The following is a 22,723-nucleotide window of genomic DNA, read 5'->3' on the forward strand; positions in this document are numbered from 1 at the left end:
TTTTCGCCAATGTATTTTCATAGCATGAATTAAAATATCCTTTACGTAATGTCGACTCGTCAGGAATAGTTTTTTTGCAATATTTTGTTAAAAATTCACGAAAATGTTTATTATTTAGTTTATTCATTGGAATATTTGCAGCTACCAATGTTGAACATAAATCGGCATTAAAATCTGATTGACTACTAAACTGTTGTAAAAATGGTTGAAGTAATGCAGACTTTTCATTTTCGTATCTTTTAACAGCTTGAACATGTTTTTCTCTCCATACATGCTGTTGTATATTATATTTTTTTTCATGTGACACTTTTGTTTCACAAAGTTTGCAATATAAATTCGATCCATCTGTTTGAAAAATTTCTTCACCAAATTCTAACACTGTTTTAAAAATGCATTCGTTTTGACTTTTGGCATTTTAATAAATTACAACACTATAAAGCATTATAAAACTTAAATTTTAAACACGTCTATATCGATGTTATACTAGTATTGAGCGTAGGTTCTACAAACTATATGCAATAGTCGATAAGCTATCAACCCATAAGCTATCTGTAGATCGATAATCTATACATTTAATGACGTTTCGCACTAACGGTCACGGTCATTATTGCGGGTTTTCACATTTCTTATTAAGTAAATAAACACTTTTCTTTTATTTTCATAGCATAACAAACAAATAAAAATTCCACAGCTTGAATAACTGAAAAAAGCAATAAAAAGCAAAAAAGCATTTATACTAAAAAAAGCAAAAAAAAGCAAAAATAAATTTGTTTATTTCGAATCAGATTAACGTGAAACGAATTTATGTATAAAAATTAGATTTCTATCTTAAATATATAAAAAGAAGCATTTGCTTTAAAATCCGAGCCCTACTAATGAATAATGCACATTGCATTTTATACAATTCGTTTTATGCACATAACTTTTATGTACGTTGTCCGATTTATACTGGGATTTTTCCCATTCTACAAAGATGTAGATGTAAATGTTCTTTTTGATAAAATTGCTTATCGCATAAACCGATCATAAACCTATTTTGATTTCTCTGTATTTTGGGCGTAGAACTAAAAATAAATATAATATTGAAAATTAAAACTGACAATCTGTAATGGCCAATGGGCACGCTGACGGCTTATAAAAACATCAACACATATTATTTTGTTTTTAGTAGATATGTATATACTTATAGAGTTTCTATTTATTAAATGGTCCTAATAACTTTAATAAGTTTCCAAGTAAATTTTTTTTCAAAACTGGACTGGGGGGGCTATGGATTAAACTGAGGAGGCTAAGCTCCCTCAATCCCCCCTCCTAATTGCGCCTATAAAAATGAGACATTTTGTTCAGCTTACTGTTACGGACATACATAAATGTGGGTCCTTACGACTCTTACAACATGGGCGGGACCACATAAATCGTAATTAGTAAGATCGGGAAATGATTATGAATAATAAAGTATTCGCAATAATTGAAAGGAACTATCAATTTAATTAGAGGGTAATACGATGTTTCGGACATACATAAAAGTAGGTCCTTACAATTACCAATAAACAATTGAAATCGTTGAACAATGTAGAAAGGAATAATTAAGACTTGAAGGTATCACGAACATGGCTACATTTTTAATAAAAACGCATATGAGAGATGTGCGAATAGTAATATTAACAAGGTCACTAAAGTGATAAATCTTATATTTATAATAATCGAAAAAACTTTCGCACAGCGCGGCACGATTGATTCCCACAAGACTTAAGTATGTTATATAAGGGGATTGGGAATAGACCAATATTTAGGATTATACAAGTAGTTGCAAGCACCTCCACGCCAGATGACCATTTAAATTAATTATTTGTACTTAGAAAATTTTTAAAATAAACAGTTTAACTATATTGAGTATTTTTTTATTTGGAATATTTTTCTAAAAACTTCAACATCTTTACGATTGGACGACGGCACGCAACAACATGTATTTATGGACGTACGAAATATGAATCCTAGAACTACTGACTACACTACTACGGTACTATGGATCGTTTTGTTGTTACAAAAAGAACAGCCAAGGATGATGGAAATGTAGAGAAGTGTACTAAAATTCAACATAAAAGTAATTATTATTAATTTTTAATTTTTATAGTATATATTATATTGAATATTATCATCAGTTTTTATAAATTATTATTATTTGTATTTAACTTTGAATCACACAAAATAATAAATATTACAAATTGATGATAGTTATGAATGATTATAATATTATATTATAAAATATAAAATAACAATAATAATATAATATGATACTGATAGTTTGATTTTTATTACGTTTTAAGTAAAGATAAATGTTAGCTGGAAAATATGTATATAAACATATATGAATATATATATATATATGAATAATGCAATATGATACTTATAATTTATTTGATTTGTTGGTATTTCATATGATAAACTTAGATAAAAGTACTTAAGACTATAAGATAATATCAATATTCAGTATAAGCCTATGATTAATGGTTAAAACATGTTTAATTATTAATTTTTGGTTAAAATAGTATGAACTAATTTAATTAAACAAATCAACAGAACACAAGTAGGTAGGTAATAAAATAAAAAAAATTGAATACCTACAGTTTATGAATCCATATCGTATTATTATTAGTACAATAACTATATTATTATTGTTAAACTTTTAATTTAATAAATTTAACAACCAAACAATATTTTATTATTTTCATAACTCTAACATTTGGGTTTCAAATTTGATTCTAACATAGTTTAATTATTTGAACTTTTCAACAGTAGAAGAAATGGAAATTAATATTAATGACATTAGTAGTGCTGAAATACTCAAATCAACCAACGAAAATAGAAACAAAATTAAATGGAATCCTTGTTATGAAAAAATAAAAAGGCCGTACAATGGTTAGATGTTCTATTTTTGTCAAAAATAAATCTACTGTTTTATTACATACAAGACAAAAAAATAATTTTTCACCTATTTGTTCTGAGTTAGGTACAATTCCAAGAAACGAAATTTTAGTAAATCATTTAGTTTCTATTGAACATAAATAATGCGTTAAAGTAGAAAATATGAAAAATCTATCAATACCTGAAGTTAATAATATTGCACCAATATATAAACTTATTCTAAAACAAAATGAAAAATTTATGATTGAAGTGTTTAATAATGCTAAAAGAAATACTCTCAATGCTTGATCTTGGCCATCTAGAGAGGTTGTGCAAATAAAAAAAAGTCAATTAAATTTGTTAAAACCACCTAAAAAAATTGTTATTAAAGAAAGCGACTTACAGTACATAATTCCAACAACACATAATGAATTATTAAACTCAATAGTTGAAACAGACAAACCGTTATTAATGAATATACTGAAGACCGCACTAACTATATCACTCAGAGTTGACAGTTCTGTTGATAGAACACAGATTGACAACATTCATGTATTGACTAAAATAATAACAAAAAATGGAGATTCTGAACTAGTATTTATAGGTTTTAAAAAACCTATTCAAAAAGGAGCAATTGGATATTATGAAGTAATTAAATCTTTAATACAAGAGTTAATGCCATTTGAAGATTTTTTATCCATTTTGTCTTTAATCGCAACGGATGGAGCAAATGTTAATATTGGACAAAAAAATGGATTATGGACGTTGATAGATTCAAATAGATATTCCAATAATATTCAAGGACAATTGTTAAAAATGTGGTGTTGACGCGGACCCGCGCGGCAGCCGTTATCGAAACGTCTGCCGCCGACCGCGCTTGTGTCTCTCTCGTCAACCACCAGACCGCGGCACGCAACGCCGCCGCGACACCCGTCCTCCCCCATCCATCGATGGACAGGGGACGTGAACGGTCGCGACGACGCCCGCACGGAATACTACCCAACCGGTCCGGTCGGGTTGTTCTTCGAACTCCGTACTCCCGAACGGACCATACGCGACATTGCGAGTTAAGCTCAATATTGTTTTTCATTTTTTCTTTTCTTTGTTGTTTCCCTTCTGCATTTTTTTTTTTTTTTTCCACATATTGTTTCTTTTTGACACCGTGTCAAAAACCCGACGTGTCCTGCGCCGCTGTACTCAGTTAAACCGCCACCAATTCGCGAGTGTTTTTTTTTGTATTTTGCGCGAGTAATAATAAAAGCCATCGGCCAGTACCACGTACATCGTTGTGTCTTATTTCTTTCATTCTTTTTTTTTTTTTTCTAATTCTGTGGCCAAACCACCGACACCTCTACTATTACGTCGAGTCGTATAGTGACCGACCTCGACAGTGTGCTGCGCATAGAAGTGCCTTAGCATGGGGACAACTGACATCTAATGTAATTGAAGTACATAAACTTATTGTTGAATGTTCGGCTATATCTTCATACTCTTTCATCAATCTGGTCTCAAAACCAAAGAATTGAAAGATATAGCAAATAATGAAGGTATGAGTTTTACACAGTTGCCAAAAGATTTTGAAGTGAGGTGGACTGAATTTACATACAACTTACTTCTAGGAAATTTGAAAAATTGACTTATTTTAGTTAATTATTTTTTAAAAAAGAAATTAGAAGATAATGATGTTAAATCTGAAGGATTTTATAAAATATTGACAGATTATGACAAGATAATGTTGCTTTATTTTTTAACGAACCTTGGTAATCTTTATAGTAGACTTCAAAAGCAAATTCAAACGGATGATGTATTAATATTTGATATAGAAACAAGAAAAAATACAGTTGTCCAAATGATTGAAAATTTAAAAGTGAGCCTGTTATTGGATGGATGGGAGTATGTATTCAACAAAAGTATAATTTTAACTCATAATCCAGAATTTGAAAAAAAATATTATTAAACTGCATAACATTGAATTATTTGATAAAAGTCAACAATCGAGAAGTAAGAAACATAATTTATATGTATCTGATAAACGTTCTTTTCTGGCAATAAGAAATGATGTAATTGAACATATTGTTAATTATCTCAACACCCGTCTTGATTCATCCGAATGGCTTCCATTGAAAGTTTTAGAAAAAGTAAGTGATGTAGTAAGTGACGAAGAATTTCAAAAAGCACAAGTGATCTGCCCTGATTTTGAACTAGCTGATTTTGTTACATCTTATAGAGAAGCTGCTGGGATACCATGTATAAAAGATAAATAATTGTCATCTAACCTTCTGAAATCATTATTATCTAATGATTCGTGGAAACCTCTTAGCACTGCTGTGGTAAATATTTTTAATTTATTCACTTGTTTTTTATTTTTTACTTATTAATGTGTAAATAGAAGATAGTCGACAGTCTTATAGAGGTGTAGGACAAGGGTTGCCGACCCCATATAGTAGAGAGTGAAGATGAGGTTAACTCTTTGAGGGGCGAAAATTTTCTTTGGAAAAAATACCCATTTGGGCAATATGTGTAAAAATTAATTTTTTTTTTTTTAAATGCTTTTAGTCTGGTATTTAACTAAACTATTGTTGACTAAATTTTTCTTGAGTTAGCAGTTTTTCCGGAAAAACTTGGGAAAAGGTGGTTTTTATAGTGACCACCACCAAAATAAAAGGTTTTTTTGAATAAAATGTTATAAAATCCAAAATTATACTTAGTAACTTTAATAACAAATTAGGTATATGAGTACCATAAGAAGGATATAAGAAAATATTTGAATTCTCCAACTAACAGAGAACTAGAATATTGTATATTTGGCAAAATATATTATATGGTGATTTATCTTCAAGCTCTTCAAAAATTTCAGCTGGTCCACAAGGCAAATCGTCAGAAAATAATTCAACTGGAGGCAATAATTCTGATTTTCCCCATAAAGGAGGTGTATATGGAGGTTCAAATGATGGTACTGTTTGTTGGATTGGCTTAATAATTGTTTTAGAAGATCTAGAGGTTCTACCATAATATAATATGTAATCATTCAAATTTATAGTATACAACATGTACTTACTATGTACCTATGTAGTTCAAAAAAAGTAATTTCTTAATTATGTCATATAAAAAATAGGAATATAACACAATACACATATTATATAGTCAACATTAAATATAAATTGGTGCATAGTAAGTATTATGTAGTATATTGTAACTGTAGAGGATTACACATATTATATGCGCATATATTTATACATCATAATAGAAACATATAATAATATTGTAGATACTTAGTAAATATTTGTAATAAAAATACTAACTGGGGGTGTAGGTAATTGATTATGATAATGCTCCTCATCATTTGAATCACTTGAACTAGCTGATATGTCATGTAATATAGTGTTACTTGGAGTATATATTTTATCATTATCACTATCATCTAATTCAGAAACACCAGAGAAACTTTCACCATCACTAGGAATATCAAGCAGGAAATTTTCAATGTCATCATCATTTATAATATTCATCTACAAAATATGTTGACTAATTTATACTAATATATTATACTACCTACTAGTTACTATTACTATCAAAACTGTACAGTGGTCAATATAGAAACCACATTTACAACAAACCAATAATGAACCTAATTAAAGTTATTTACTTACCGTTATCGTGTAAATAGTTCTAATTACTACTATTAATTGAGTATTTAATAAAACAATTAAAATTGGATATCTTAATTTTGATTTTTAATCAATATCTCTTTAGCAAAAAATTTAATACGTATATCAAAATTAATTTATTATAGTGTTTACTACTTTTACATTTATATTACACACCGATATATATTATTTTACTTTTGAGTGTATGAAATGTATAGACATATTATGGGCACAAACGACGATCAGCTATAATAATGAGTATCACAAACGACCAGTTTCCCGACTATTAACTAATATAACGGCATATACCCAACTTTATTTAATATAATATCTATACAAAATAGAGATTAAAGTTTATCTTTTCATTACTACTACCTATATATAGGTACTTACTTCCTACGTTTCTCGGTAGTCACCAGTCGGTTTCCGTATTTTATATTAATCACTGATCAGCGATCAATCAATTCTTCAGTAATAGTGTTTTTCGATACAAGAGCCATAGTGCTGAACTACGGTGTATCAACTATTAAGTATGTTTTTTAATTTATTACATAACGCGGGAAATGATATCAGACCAGTAGCAGTGATATTGTTTGATATATGTATAAGCTGATAATAAGATGGTTGGTATACTGACCACCGTCAAAAAAATAATAAAAATAATTTAAAAGGTGGTTAATATAGTAATCACCGCACTTGAAAGGTAAAAAAAAAGTGGTTAGCATACTAACCACTGACCCTCAAAGAGTTAAAGAAGAAGATTAATTACTTTGTGTATTTTTTCTTAGGCTCGCATTCTATCAGCTAAACCACATTCGGTAGATGTTGAAAGATTAATTTCGTACTACAACTTATTAAAAACTGCAACAAGATCTTCTCTATCTCCCACAGTAATAAAAGATTCTCTGTGTGTGAAAATAAACATGTCGGCATTAGACGAGTTTGATCTTCAACCAGCTGTCTTTAATTGGTTGAAAAAAAAAAGACATTCTAAAATACATACACATGCAAAAAAACAGGTATGAAGGGGTTTTTTGATGAAGTTGAAGAAAAATATGATTTAACAAATAATATTGAACTTTGAAAATTAAAGTTTTAAATACAATTGTATTATACTTTTAATTATTTTATCCAGGTGACAGGTGTAAAATTATGTTGAATTTTAAAATAAAATAATTTTTTTTTAACTTGTATTTTATTTTTAGAAAAAGAGAACTCATATTAAATTAAGTGAAATCATAAAATTGTGTTGTACGAAATTCCTTTTATTTTAGGCCCTTATTTGTGTCAGATTATAAAGTTAAAAATATAATTTCATTAAAAAAGTATAAATTTAATTGGATGATTAATTAATTAATTAGGTATTTTAGCTTACTGCTCCCGATAACGCATCGAATTTCGTTTTATAACTGCGTTTTCCCCATTGACCATCGGCAACTACTGGACACAAGAATTTCGTCCGAGTCAATATCTCCAGTTTCTAATGCTAATCGCTTTTCCTCAATACCAGCAAGTTGCATTTGTTCCCAAGCAGATTCTTCAATGACTTTACTGATTTTAGAAAAATGCGACTCATATGTATTAGGGGAAAAGTGGGTAAGACGGGACATCTAATACGTAAACTCACAGAAACTAAACAATTTATAACTTACCTTGTTAAAAATGTTTCCAAATTGTCACAAATATTATGACGTGCCTAAATATGCAATAAAAGTTTAAAAACTGTTTAAGGAAAATTATTGAAAATAGTTTAAACTGTTTTATTCAAAATGTCTCATCTTACCCTGTTTTGGAGGTAAAATGGGACACAACATGTTTAAGATGGGACACATATAATTGTATAAGAAAAATTCATTATTATTTTTATTAATAATATTGTATTACAAAAACATAAAATAAAATAACATATTATAAACCTTTTTCAAACATTTTGTCCTATAACTTAAAGTATACAAATTAGAATTTAACATTTATATAAAAAAAAATATGAACAATTTGTTTCAAACTTAATCCTAATGACTTTAAGGTTATACATTTTTAATAGAAAAATAAATTTACTTAAGATAATTAAGGAACATTTAAATATTAATATTTACTTGCCAGGAACACAAATTTGTTTGTTTTATCACAGTAGTTAAGCTTTATTGCTTACAAATATCACAGATATGGTAAAGTTCATCATCATTATCGTCCTCGCCAGCACATGAACAATGTGCCCACTTTTTGCATGTTACACATTGAACCCATCCTTCATTTGACATCATGTATGTTTGACAACAATATAAACATTCAGTGTCGTCGTCTTCATCGGAATGTTTTTCTATTTTTTTTTTTTTATTTTAGGTTTCTTAAACAATTTTCTGTTAATGGTTTTTTCTTTTTTAATTAATTTAATTTTTTGATTTAGTTTCTGTTGTTGTAACTTGTTTTTGTATGGTGAATCGGTAAGAATTGCAGTTTTTCCCTTGGCTGTAGCATTTCTCTTCTTCTTTAGTTTGTTCTCATAAGTTTATTGAGGAATAGGAATTTCCTCCATCGGTGACACTTGCGGAAATGAAGTTTTTTTTTTTGTGACTGGAGTAATTGAAGATATTAAGTTTGATTGACCACTTTCAATTTCTTTAGTTGGCATTGTATTATTAGTTTGTATACAGATTTGAATTGGAGTTACAACAGTTTGCGAATCTAAAATATTTACTAACTCATTTACATCTTGTGATAATTCTATAGTTTCTGTTGGTTCTAGATTTAATGTGTTTGTTAGTCTTTTCCTTATTCTAGGCATGTTTCTTGTAATAGAAACCTTAATATTTATTTTAACATATTATATAATATTATTAATGCTTGGCAATTAATGTAGAAAGGTTATTTAGTGAGGATAATTTGAAATTAAAAATATCAGAATACTAATTGTATTATAAAATACAAGTGTGGACAAGATGGGACGTCCCATTTTACCTCTATTAAAATGTCCCATCTTGTCTTCATGTGCTTTATATTACTTTAGTACATTTAAAATAAAAAATATTAATTGCAGTCTATTACAGTTGAAACCAATAAATGCGCAACAAAATTTACTACAACACTAGTGTATCGCAATAAAAAATAATAAAACAAGTACTTACCAAACAACTACGATCTAATATAGAAAATTTACATCGCCTAACGACTTGGTTTTAAAATATCACGTTCTCTTTATCAAACATTGTTATCATTAAAAAAAAACGTTATAATGACAGTGTCGGCAATACTGAAAATAAATGTTCCCGAGAGATATTGTGTAAGCATAGTTATTGAGATAATGTGATGTTCCATCTTACCCGATGTCTCGTCTTACCCACTTTTCCCCTACTACAAAATGCAAGTATATCCAAAATAGCAGAATATTCTTTTAACTGTGAATAGCCAATTTCAATTCCAATGCTTGCATTAGTAGCTGCTTGGTTTATTGGTATGTAGTCCCAATTTTTTCCCTAATTTAATATAATTTTAATGGAGCACATTTTACATATAAAATTCCACGTTTCTTTTAAATATTCGTAATCAATAAAAATACAAGCTAAACCTCCACCGTGGTCACTACTTCTAATTTTATCAAATATATAAATAATATCTGTAATTCTTCGACCTCCAATATTATAAAAGTATAAAATCAGTAATAGTTAAATATTAATTTTGAGTATCGATTTTATATCGATTTGTAGGTATTTGAAATGTTTGAATGATATATATTAAAATAATTAAATTTAAAACTGATATTACTTATATACTACAAGTATATATATTTAATAAAAGGTTAGGCTCTAATAATAAAATAAAAATATTCGTAAATAAAACGTACTTATTATTTTCAACTAAAGTGTGGTCCACGAAAAGTAGGCCGCGATCGTCACACGCCTATCGGCCGTTTTTAGTGAAACCAGGGGTTCTCCGTTTGGGAGTATTATTATTATTTTATTATAGTACAGATGGTTTTTTCGCGGTATTTCATCGCATTTTATAGTACGTTACACAACAAATGTCCCTCGATACTAACGCGCCAGGTGGCTATTTTTACTTAGACCAGGGGCTCACAATTTGGGCTAGGAAATAAAGAGTGCGTGTTTTTTTAAAATATGATGAGCAGCAGTTCCACATTTTTTGTATCATTGTATTGTCAGGAATTCAGGACACTATACAGGACAGATGTTTTTATTGTATATTCGTCATCCCTGTTGTATTGTGTGTACTGGAGAGAACCGGTCCTGGTCCTGTATGGTTTGTCGATTTACTGGTTTGTCGTTGATTATCGTTCCTACGCGTTACTTGTACTCAGTGTTGTTTCCACGTGCGTTTGCTTATTGTCGTGAAAATTGTACCGTGGTTTGCGTTATAATATTTCTTGTTTTCAACTTTGGTTTTGTGATTAACGCGGGTTTTAAAGTTTGAATTTTTTTTGCCTTATAGTTAGTTATATTTTAAAATAAAAGTTTACAGTTTTTTTACAGTAAAATATTTTTAAAAATACATATTTTTAAAATGGCATTCAATCAAGATATCCATTCTCAAACGAAAAAAGTAATTTTCCATGTATACAATTATTTCAAGACGATAGCTGCTGATAAAAGTAAGCCAGAACTTTCAAATTGTTTTCAACAAACCCGTGATGTGACTGCTAAAGCATGTGGCGAAAGTCTCGCTTGTGTAAAAAAAGTTTGTTCTGAAGCGAAAAAGGAACTTGAAGTTGGACCTTCTAACAAAATTGCTTTCAAATCACACCTAGGAAAAGTTATAAACGTGTAAAAGTAATGAGTTCTCTTGACGATTTTGACAACGAAGTTGTCAGAAGAACTATACATAGTTTTTATGATAAAGGTGGATTTCCGACCACCGCAAAAATATTAGTGGCAATGAAAGAAAAAATTAATTACCCTGGCTCAAAAACGTTAGTTAAACGTATTTTACACAATTTTAACTTCAAGTACAAGAAGTGTAATGATGGGCGTAAATTTCTGATGGAGAGAAATGATATTGTTGCTTGCCGGGTAAAATTTTTAAGAAAAATGTACGAATGAAGACAGAATAATGACACAAGGCCAGTATTTTACCTGGATGAAACATGGGTAAACCAAACCATACGCAAGGTTACATATGGCAAAATCCAGAAAATACCGAAGGACTCAAAGTACCAATTGGAAAGGGTGCTCGACTCATTGTATGCCACGATGGTTCACCTTCATTTGGATTTGTGAACAATTCGAAATTGGTCTTTCGATGTAAATCGGGTAGTACGGAAGACTACCATTCGCAAATGAACGCGGACATTTTTGAAAAATGGTTTGTTGAAATATTGGCCAATTTAGAAGAACCGTCTGTTGTGGTAATGGACAATGCTTCCTACCATTCTATGCTAGCCGAAGAGTATCCTAGAGCAAACGTGCGAAAGGCATATATTCAGAAATGGCTTGAAAAAAAATGCATTTCATATTCACCGGTAGAAACATTGTGTGAACTACGTGAAAAAGTTAAAATGGCCATACCTCGAGAAAAAAAATATAAACTTGATGCAGTTGCGTTACAAATGGATCATGAAGTGGTAAGACTCCCACCTTACCACTGTCAGTACAATTGAGCTGATTTGGGCGCAAGTCAATGGTGAAGGTGAATTCAAAGGTGAAAAAAAACAGCACTTTCAAAATGACAGATGTTAAAGTGTTGGTAAATAATGCCTTAGATGAGATAACTAAAGAGGTTTGGACAAAGTGTGGTGAACATTGCAATAAACTCCAAGATGCAGATTTCATAAAGGAAAGGTTAAGGGATGAAATATTAGAGCCCATCATACTTACAATAAATCCTGATGACAGTTCGACTGATGAAGATGAAAACGACGATAATGAATTACCTTATTAATTTTTATTACAACAACGACTTTGTAACTATTTGTAAATATATATTTATTTTTATTATTATTTTTGACTTATTTAATTATAAAACGTGTAAAAAAAAAAATATGTAATAATATAGTCTAATGTTTACTTTAATATGATATTTTTTTATTTTACATTATATTGTACCTACATTATAGGTACGATATGATTTGAAATTATATTAGGCGGGAAAACGTTTGGAAACCCGTACCGTAAATCAGCCGGTAGGCGCGTGACGATCGCGGCCTACTTTTCGTGGACCGCACTATAAATGGTTAGTCTGTTTATCAGATCCACTTATGCTATCTTCTTTATTTTCGTATGTGACTATCAAATTTGTTAAAATTGGTGATACATAATTAGTAGTGCTATAATTTAATTTTAAAAGTTATCGAGTTTTACAGTTTTACAGTACAGTTTTATATTTATATCGAGGGTATTGAAGTTGTGTGATTAAAAAACACATTCAATTTATTGTATTAAAAAAAATTTAAATTAACAATTCATTTTTTACTTGTTTATAGAAAAACTAGTAGGTACATTGGAGAACTTTATTTTATATTATAGTGAGTTTTTAACGTTTCAGAGTAAAGAAACAAGCTCACGTAATGAAAAAATTAACATAACTTCACTGCCCTATAGTAATATTAAATTAAACTATTGAAATAAAATTAAAATATAAATGATTCATTATTACAAATCATTATTCATAATAACCCTTATATACTGTATAGTATACTGTTTACTACCATACTGTCCGTATTCGTCTGATATTTTATTATATGTATTTTTTTAAAAAATTTTGTGTATTATTGATTTTAATAAGTAGTTGTTGAAAAATAAATAATAAAATGATGCCAACAAAAACTAGATGAATGTTATCAAAAAAAAATCTAAAAAAAAGTCACGAAGAGTCGTTTAAACCGAAATAAAAAAAAGACAACATTTCATATAGAAAGGTAAAATGCATAATTTATACAGTAATTACTAATGATTATTATGTTGTATATTATAATATATTATTATATTATTATACAAAATTGTTATAATAGTTCCACCAAACCTGTGGAGGCTTTTTTGAGTCCACCGATTCTGGGTGTTGGTTTTACTTTTACTGAAGGATCTTCAAAAAATAATATTACAACAGCTAGGTGAATAAATAATTTATAATTATATATATATGTATATATTACATAATAATCAGGGTCGTATTTACCCTAGGGCTAACCAGGGCTATAGCCCTGGACGGCAAATTTATGAAAGACGGCAAAATGTTGTATAATTTGGTAATTTAGAGACAAAAAAAATGATTTATTTAAATTTATTTTCTATACCCTAAAATAAATCACTTTTATTTTTTTGTAAAAGAAGTTATAGCTGAATAACAACAGTATTGCATAAGCAATGTACTATGGTATACTATCGGTACAGTTTGTGGCTATATAGGCGGAAATATATCTAATATATTTGTGCTTATCTATTTTTAGCTAAACATTGTTATTTTTCTCCTCGAGTTCGGTTAATCAACCGTCGATTATCAACTAAAATTTTTATAATTAGACAATTATACATGTCTCGTTTATAATAAAATGATTACTATTAGTATTATGTACAAAATTGGTCAGAGACCATTTCTGTTTGCAGTGTACCTACTACGTTCACTGTACATTTATCAGTTAGGAGTCACTGATCAGATTGATTAAAAAGCTTATGTATTATATCGTCTGTACTTTTTATATTTAATTAATTTAAACGTGTTTGTTAAAATGAGTGACGACAGAAAATGTCTTAGTGTTTTTGCTTATAAAAAACCTTCTAAATTAAACGAAGAAAAAAAAGTAACTTACAATACGATGAAAGTCCTAAAGAAGAAGTACATTTTGATAGTCGCGAATCATTAAAAGTGAACACCTACTGAGTAATTTTAGATAAACTCAATGCTGAATTACAAAAAAGGCCATAAAAACTTGAAATACATCTCTGATAATAATATAAAATAAATAATGATTATTTATATTTATTTAATTTAATTTATAGTACTCCCAAACCCTTTGAAACTGTTTTGAGCCCTCCAATATTTGAATGTACTTTTACAGGAATCGAATCAAACAATACGAGGTTTAATCAAAAAGTATCGAGACTGATACGATTAATCGTAAACCGGTTTGAGTATGAACTTGCACGTGCTACATTAATCTAACTTTATATGTTGGGAAAATATATTAGACATATTCATAGACATACATTTTTTTTTTAAATCAATTAAAACTGGTGACGAGACTTGGGTATATGGCTACGATCCAGAAACAAAGGTACAATCTTCGCAGTGGAAGACACCTGATTCATCACGACCCAAAAAAGCTCGTCAAGTTCGGAGTCAAGTGAAGATCATGACCGTTTTTTTTTTGACTACCAAGGTGTTGTTCATCATGAGTATGCTCCAAAAGGACAGACCATAACAAAGGAGTACTACATTGATGTTCTTCGCCATTTACGAGACGCTGTACGAAGAAAAAGACCCGAGTTTAAAGAGTCTGGTAGTTGGAAATTGCATCATGATAATGCACCAACCCATTCAGCTCATGTTGTGCAGCAATTTTTGGCCAAACATGGTATCCCAGTTGTTTCTCAACCCCCCTATTCACCAGACCATGTGATTTTTTTTATTCCCAAAAATAAAAATGGCGCTTAAGGGTAAACGTTTTCAAAATGTAGATGAAATAAAACAAAATGCGACTTAAGAGCTACAAAGAGTTTCTAAAAATGACTTTCACAGGTATTTTCAAAAATGGCAGGAACGTTGGTGAACATGTGTGGACTCAGAAGGAGCATACTTTGAAGGAGATTGAATTTAAATAACTTTATCTAATAAATATTTTTTTTTTTTTTTTAACAGTCTCGATACTTTTTGATTATTATAACAGATAGGTAAAATATATTTTTCATAACTGTATTAACACAGACTACATTTCCATATATATACTATATGAAAATATAGTCTGTAATATTACATATTATGTATTAATATAATAAATTATTGTTTATATACTTATTTTTTTATTTTGATATATAGTAAACCTATTCCAAAATCATTTGACATAGTTTTAAGCCCCCCAACTTTGGGTGCCGACAATTTCCTTTCCGAAGCTTTGTCACCTATTCTTAGAAAAGATAGGTAATGTAAAATTTTAATATAATTTATAATAACTACACTTATATAAACACAAAAAAATTTATATTTTTTAATTTGTATAATTAGAATGTTATAGTTAAAAACAGTGCAATTTCAGAGGCATATATTTTAGAACAAAATAAATCATTTATGTCATCTACAAGTGTAGTTGAACCTGAAAGGTAGGAGTAATTTTATACTTAATAATATATAATAATTATTTAAAATACAGAAAAACACAAAATATTGTCTATAAATAGCTTAAAAAAAGTCAACATATTTTTAAAATTTAATTGTAAATGTATAACGCTAATATAAACATTTGGTGAACATTTTAAGTATTTTTGTGACGGCAAAATAAATAAATCGATTTTGTCGAAAACTATTTGTGTAAAAATTCTCGTTCTTCGGTTACTTTTTTAGGGGTTTTCCTGACGCTTTTGAAAACTACTGGACATTTTAGACTTTTGTTCCCCCCCCCAAAAAAAAAAAATTACCAACTAGATTAATTTTCCTTTTCAAAGATAGGCTGAAGTCAAAAATCAAAGCACTATTACCAAGTACGTATTCAGGATCAATTTTCGGGGGGTTGGTTTAATATATTTTAATACATGAATAAATTGTAGTTATTAATTTATATTTTGTAAAAGAAAATCGTAAAGGATATTTTAGTCAATTTATTTTTAAATGCAAAATGTGTTGTAAGATTGAAGTGATAAGTTCAGAATTGAAAACACATCAACAATAAAAATAAATGCAGCAATTGTTTTAAGTGTTGTCAATACTGGTCAGGGCTATGCACAACTCGAACAATTTTCAGCCATTTTAAACATGCCCTGAATGACAAATACTACATACCAAAAAGCAGTGGCGTAGCTAAGATTTTCTGAAGGGGGGTGTAGTTATAAATATTAATTATTATATATAATACGTATTAACTAAAACTTTTATTTTAATTAATAAATATGTATACATAATATCTGTAATCAGTGGCGTATTTACGGGGGGTTATCTAGGTGATATATAAGGTGGCTACTAATTGCGTCCGGTGGTAAAAATTTCTTCCGAATTGCGGCCCGAGTTTTTTTTTTGGGGTGCATATGAATTGCGGCCCGAAATTTAGAATTAAATTATGTAAATTTAAATTTAAAAAGCTTCATTTTCCTTCGCGTTTTTATACAGAATTAGGACTGTCTGCAGCATCAGTAGATACTGCAGGTAGGTTAAAAATGATATTTTGTTTTTATTTAAACATTTTGACACTGGTAAAAACATATATGATATTTCTAAAGGTTAAAAAGTTTTTTTACATTAAAATGTTTTTTTTTTTTTTTATTAAAAAATTACGGCTAGGTTAGGTTAGCCTAACCTAACCTAACCTTATTGAAGTTAAAATTATAAATTATACTAAATAATATAATAATATAATATAATAATAATAATATAATAATATAATAATATAATATAATAGTATAATTATAATTATACTAAATTATACTAACAATTTAGTAAAATTCTTAGGTATTATGGCACTAGTAAAAACTTGTATGATAGTATTTGTATAAATTCAAATTTGTCAATTTGGTTTTCTTCTAACCGTTTCATAGTATTTCTAATAAATGTTTCTTTTTCAATTATATTTGTTCTGCGAGTATTTAAGTGAGTGCTTCTTAATTTTATATAGGTATCCTTCTGTACATTTTTCAGAACATCGATGAATACAAAAATATTAGGATGAGCACTGTAGAACAAAGCGTTGAATTTCGAATGAAAAGCCTCACAACTATTAGTAGTGCGCATAGTAGACGCCGAGAATTCTGCCCATAAAAAAGGAGGGAAATTGGACTCGTTTGAAATGTATATTTCCAATATATGATCAACAAATATTTCTACTTTTTCATTTCTTGGTTGAATAGCCATTATGTAATCTGTAAAACAGTCACTCACAACGTTCGAATTTAAAAACGGTAAACCAAAAAAGTATTTTAAAAATTTACCGATTTCGGTATTTTTTTTATACCCACTACTTAGCCAATTGTCTGTATTTTTCGCCACCAGCTTTGGGCTAAGTGAAATCGGCATCCTTTTAAACTAATAGTAGGCCAAACTGTTAATAGATCTAAATGAATCGCCATTTCAAAATCAGCAAAAATTGTTATTAGTGAAAATGTTATGTTGAGTTTGCTACATTCAGATATGATGTGCATAAACGCCTTTTCATATGTTTTAATTTCTTTATTGGGAAGTATAAAAAATAAGAGTGGTAAATAATAACCATTTTGTAAACATTTGGGTAAATAATTTCGGACAACTTTTAAAGTTCCCATCTACAAAAATTGTATCAACCTTACTCAAAAATTTTAAGTTTCAGTAGAAAATAATAAAATGTTTGATGTGTTGTCATTTACAAATAAAAAATTTTCGTTACGATTTGTAACTAATAAATGACTCATATTATTATAGAGAGATGTGTAATTCATTCAAGTCCACAGGTAACTTTGGCATAATAGATGATCGAGCATGGTGTAATGAGCAGACCTCATTTACGTCATTGCACCACATCACGCCATAAGACGCCAGCAAACCTAACCTGCCATACTATCCTCCAATCCTGACTCAATTCTTCAACAAAATCACTCCAAGATCATCTCAACAAACTCCAATTTTGGTTCAAATTATGGAGAATAAAAATTAACGAAAAAAAATCCACCCACGTATCATTTACTCTCCGATCCACCAATGGCCTTCCTTTATCGATAAATAACAACATAATTCCTCAACATGATAACACTAAATTTTTAGGCATCCATTTAGACAAAAAACTAAATTGGGCCTACCACATAAAAAACAAACGAATATCATTAAACCTACGTCTACATTCTCTGAGGCATCTTCTCCGTTCTAATATGCCACTTAATATAAAACTACTAACATACAAACAAATTATACGCCCAGCCATGACATACGGTATTCAAATTTGGGGATCCACGAAAAAATCAAATATCTCTATCCTTCAATCCTTTCAATCAATTAACCTACGAATAATAACAGGAGCACCATGGTACGTTAGTAACCAAACTCTCCACAAAGACCTAAAAATTCTAACACTTCCTGAACTTGCTTCTTGCTATTTTAAAAAATTCCACAGTGACACACAAAACCATCCTAACCCTCTAATATCTAATCTCCATTATCCCTCTAACCCTATTAACCCATTACGTCGACTTAAAAGAAACTGGGCTAGAGACCTTCTCTAACTCATTTTAGCACAAACTTTAGTCTCACAATTTTATTTATTATTCTTTTTTTTTTTTTTGAAGTGGTGTCAGTGGGCTCCTTCTTTATGCACGATATTCATGTGTTGTAACATATTTTTCAGACATTTTTACTTATTGTATTATGTAAACAGATTGTAATATTTTCTTAATAAAAAAAAAAAAAAAAAAAAAAAATGACGCCAGCATCACGTTATGCTGGTGGACTAATCAAAGGCTCTTTTAATCATCACGCCACTTCCGTATCATCATACATGACGCAAGTAGGCTCCTATATAATGGACCTGCTCACTAGCCACTAGGAGTCAGTCAGTCAGTCATGGAGTCAGTTCATAATCAGTTTTAATACAGAGCTTAAGAAGGCACTGCTTGTGTTACTGTTAATACAAGTCGTGACCAACTTGACTCCTGTTCAGTTTAACTTATTATCTATATACTTAATTACTGAGTGTTTGTCTAAATTAATATACCAAGTCATTTATACTTGTTAACATATTCTTCAAAGTGTTGTTTTCTTTCTCTCTCCATCACTACCCGTCGTAATCCCCTTTGGGTGCATGACAATGGGGAATATTTTTTCTTATTAACACATTCAACACCGGCGACGCGTATACGCGTCGTAACGATATTTTTACATTTGGCCACTGACGCGTTTACGCGTCAATTTCTTATATATTTCAATGCCATTTAATTATTGTGGCTTTGATCGTAATTATCTGACATTTGAGGTGGCCATAGGGAAAAATCATAAAAAACAAAAATTATGGTTGGTTTTGGAAATCGGTTATTTTTAGACTGGATTTTCCCTATAATCTTTTTATCATTGGATGCACGTATAAATACTATTTACGTAAATGTCTATTTTTATTTATGTTATTATGTTATAATGTTATAACAATATTATCTGTATTACGTGCTACTATTCAGTTTTCACTATCTATTATCGACAAACCAACAGTCTGTTTACGTTGTTCTTCGTCGCGCATTGTCGGGACTCGTGGCGTTGTTTATGTTTCACAATATTATTCGTACAAAATACTCTTTGGTTTTATGCATATAAATTTACATACAAATTAAAAATGTCGCGTAAAAATTTTCAAACAAATGCACTATCCGACGAACAGTTGTTGGAATTGTTGGATGTATCAGAAAACGAGAATTCTTCAAGTGAATCGGAAACAGATAGCTCTGAAGATAATTCAGAAATGTCATCAGAAGACAATGTACCGGTAAATAATAAGCATTTTAGACCACTAGTTACAGGGGATAAATGGTTCAATAACCCAAAACCATCACAACTGATTATATTTTCTCAAAATTCTGGTTTGAAAGTTCAAACAGCAGGACATAAAGAAATCGATTATTTTAATTTGTTGGTTTAATATTGCGGTCAAAAACTCACAAAGATTTACCGACCTCAGGTTATCAGTCATACTGAGGACGTAGTTATGAGTCTAATGAAAGGAAAATTAAATAATGGCCATTCTTTATATATGGACAACTTTTACAACAGCGTAGATTTAGCTCACAAACTTTTGTTAAAACAAACCTATTGCACCGGTACATTACGAATGAACAGGAAAAATAATCCAAAGGAAGTAACCAGTAAAAAATTGAAAACTGGAGAACTTATTTCAAAATATACAAATGATGGAATATGCGTGTTTAAGTGGAAAGATAAACGGGAAGTATTAGGTTTATCGACTGAATGGAAAGCAGACTTAGAGAATATGAAAAATAGGAAAGGTGACGAGAAAGAAAAGCCAGTGCCTATTATAAATTATAACAAATTTATGTCAGGAGTAGATCGTCAGGATCAGATGTTATTTTATTACCCGTGTGAACGGAAAACCCTTCGTTGGTATAAAAAAGTGTTCATTCATATTACGCAACAGCTACTACTTAATGCATATTTTTTATATTGTAAAAATGAACGGAAAATATCATTTTATTAATTTCGACTAGCCGTCATACGAGAACTATTACAAAAATCTCAAGAACAACCACTGTCATCTACGTTATCTGATAATAAAAATATGCATGCTCCTGAACTTTTACCAAAAAGTGAAAAGTCTTCCAAAGCACAAAGAAAGAGATGCCGTTACTGTGGTGAGATTGGAAATCGTAAAGATACATCTTATTTTTGTTCAGGTTGCAAAGAAAAACCTCCCTTATGTTTAGAACCATGCTTTAAAAAATACCATATGATGTAATGTTATCGTATTAAAATTATTATATTTTATAATTTAATTATATTTTAGTAATACAATAAAAGTTAAATAAAAAATCGTATCCAATTTTTATATGATATTAAATATACCCTATAACACATTATTATTATATATATTGATATTGAGTAAGTACTTTTCATGCAAATATAAATGTAGATTAAATAGGAAAATATTCGAACATTATATGTTTCTTCTCTTTGGCCACTGACGCATAAACGCGTCACTTGCATTTTACACGTGGCGCCTCGGTAAAATTAGACATGACGCGTAAACGCGTCGACGGCAGTACACGTACAATTACCAATGACGCGTATACGCGTCGCCGTCGTTGAATGTGTTAATGTTAAATCGTATGTTGTCAAAGTGTTTTACGTCTTGTGTAAGGTGGCTATGAATAATTTTACATGACTTCTCATTAATATCATCAACAGCTTTACGTTTCACTTGATTACTTACAGTCTGCCTATTTAATGTTTCAACACACATCTTTTTCGTGGTTTTCATGATTTAAAACTTTTTTAATAATTACGTTATTATTTAAATGAATATATGCTTTACAAGTCTTTTTAGTACAGCAATATCGTTCAATATCATTTTTTAAATTTTTATGGAAACGAAATTTATATCCATCGATTACATATATACTACGATTTTTTTCACTTTAAATTTCACTCAAAATCTCAACATTCGACATTAAATTAAATTAAAATAGAACAGCACAGAAAAGCACAGAAAAGCGACAGAACGTTCTTAGCGGTAGTAAAGCGGAGACTAAGGTATACTCATTGATATCTACGTTATACTGGATTATATTTTATCAGTCAAGATTAAATTATCTAGAGTTAAAAAACCCGGGCCGCAACTCGTCTGTACCCAAAATAAACTCTGTCCGCAATTCGGTATTAAACCTTTTTTCGTTGATATCTTTGGGACGAAATTAGTATGCAGTCGATATATCACCCCCCAGAACCTTTTGATATGTATATGTCTTATAGCTGGGGGTCATTCTGTTAATTTGTCTCGACACCGAGAATGTTACCATGACGTCATTGGTGCGTTCACATGTGCGTGTGTGTGCGTCGACCGGTGGGAACCAGTTCCCGGAAATTTGCGATTATACGAACATTATCGAAATCGCGGTGGCTTGTGATCTATTAGTAACATTAGGTACAGCCCGTTGTATAATAAATGTATTGACGATAAAAATAACTCGTTGTAAATTATATAATATAACTAACGTTGGTTTTTCAGTACACACCGTCCTTTATTATCCATCACTAAAAGTATTATAAATGACGATTCTGTAGTTTAAATTAAAAATTTAAATAAAAATTTGGAAAAATGTGTACTCAATAAATAATTGCTGTCTTTGAAAAAAAAAAAATAATTCCTGTCTTTGAAACTTGTTATTTTTTTACATGTGTTAAAAAAGTTACCTACAGTTTAATCCTCGTCTCCGTATCTAACTATATTCAGTAGAAACAAGACATATACATGTTGTACGTGCGAGTGCGGAAAACAATATGCCGCTTACCTCGGCACCTAAAATAGTTGAGTGGACTGTATATTATAAATGACCGGAAAT

At 29.8% G+C, this 22,723-nt stretch overlaps 2 protein-coding genes across 2 annotated transcripts; one reads left to right on the forward strand and one right to left on the reverse strand.

The window, feature by feature from the left end:
• Positions 1 to 5,681: 5,681 nt before the first annotated feature.
• On the reverse strand, positions 5,682 to 6,413 carry LOC112687205. Its single transcript, XM_025559793.1, has 2 exons — positions 6,203 to 6,413; positions 5,682 to 5,914 (listed from the first exon to the last, which is right to left on the reverse strand). Exons 1-2 carry the CDS (start codon positions 6,411 to 6,413, stop codon positions 5,682 to 5,684), a joined length of 444 nt encoding a protein of 147 aa, XP_025415578.1.
• A 5,236-nt stretch (positions 6,414 to 11,649) lies between these two features.
• On the forward strand, positions 11,650 to 12,162 carry LOC112687206. Its single transcript, XM_025559794.1, has one exon. It carries the CDS (start codon positions 11,650 to 11,652, stop codon positions 12,160 to 12,162), a length of 513 nt encoding a protein of 170 aa, XP_025415579.1.
• Positions 12,163 to 22,723: the final 10,561 nt, after the last annotated feature.

The sequence above is a fragment of the Sipha flava genome, unplaced genomic scaffold, assembly GCF_003268045.1.
Source record: "Sipha flava isolate LNK unplaced genomic scaffold, YSA_version1 335_pilon_pilon, whole genome shotgun sequence".
Classification (NCBI taxonomy): Eukaryota; Metazoa; Arthropoda; class Insecta; order Hemiptera; family Aphididae; genus Sipha; species Sipha flava.

What these genes read in the sequence shown, in the direction of transcription:
- LOC112687205 (XM_025559793.1), bottom strand. Translation starts at nt 6,413, where the DNA reads ATGAATATTATAAATGATGATGACATTGAAAATTTCCTGCTTGATATT. An exon ending in ATTACCTACACCCCCAGTTA is followed by an intron (nt 5,915 to 6,202) that starts GTATTTTTATTA and finishes ACATATTATATT; the next exon opens with ATGGTAGAACCTCTAGATCT.
- LOC112687206 (XM_025559794.1), top strand. Translation starts at nt 11,650, where the DNA reads ATGGGTAAACCAAACCATACGCAAGGTTACATATGGCAAAATCCAGAA.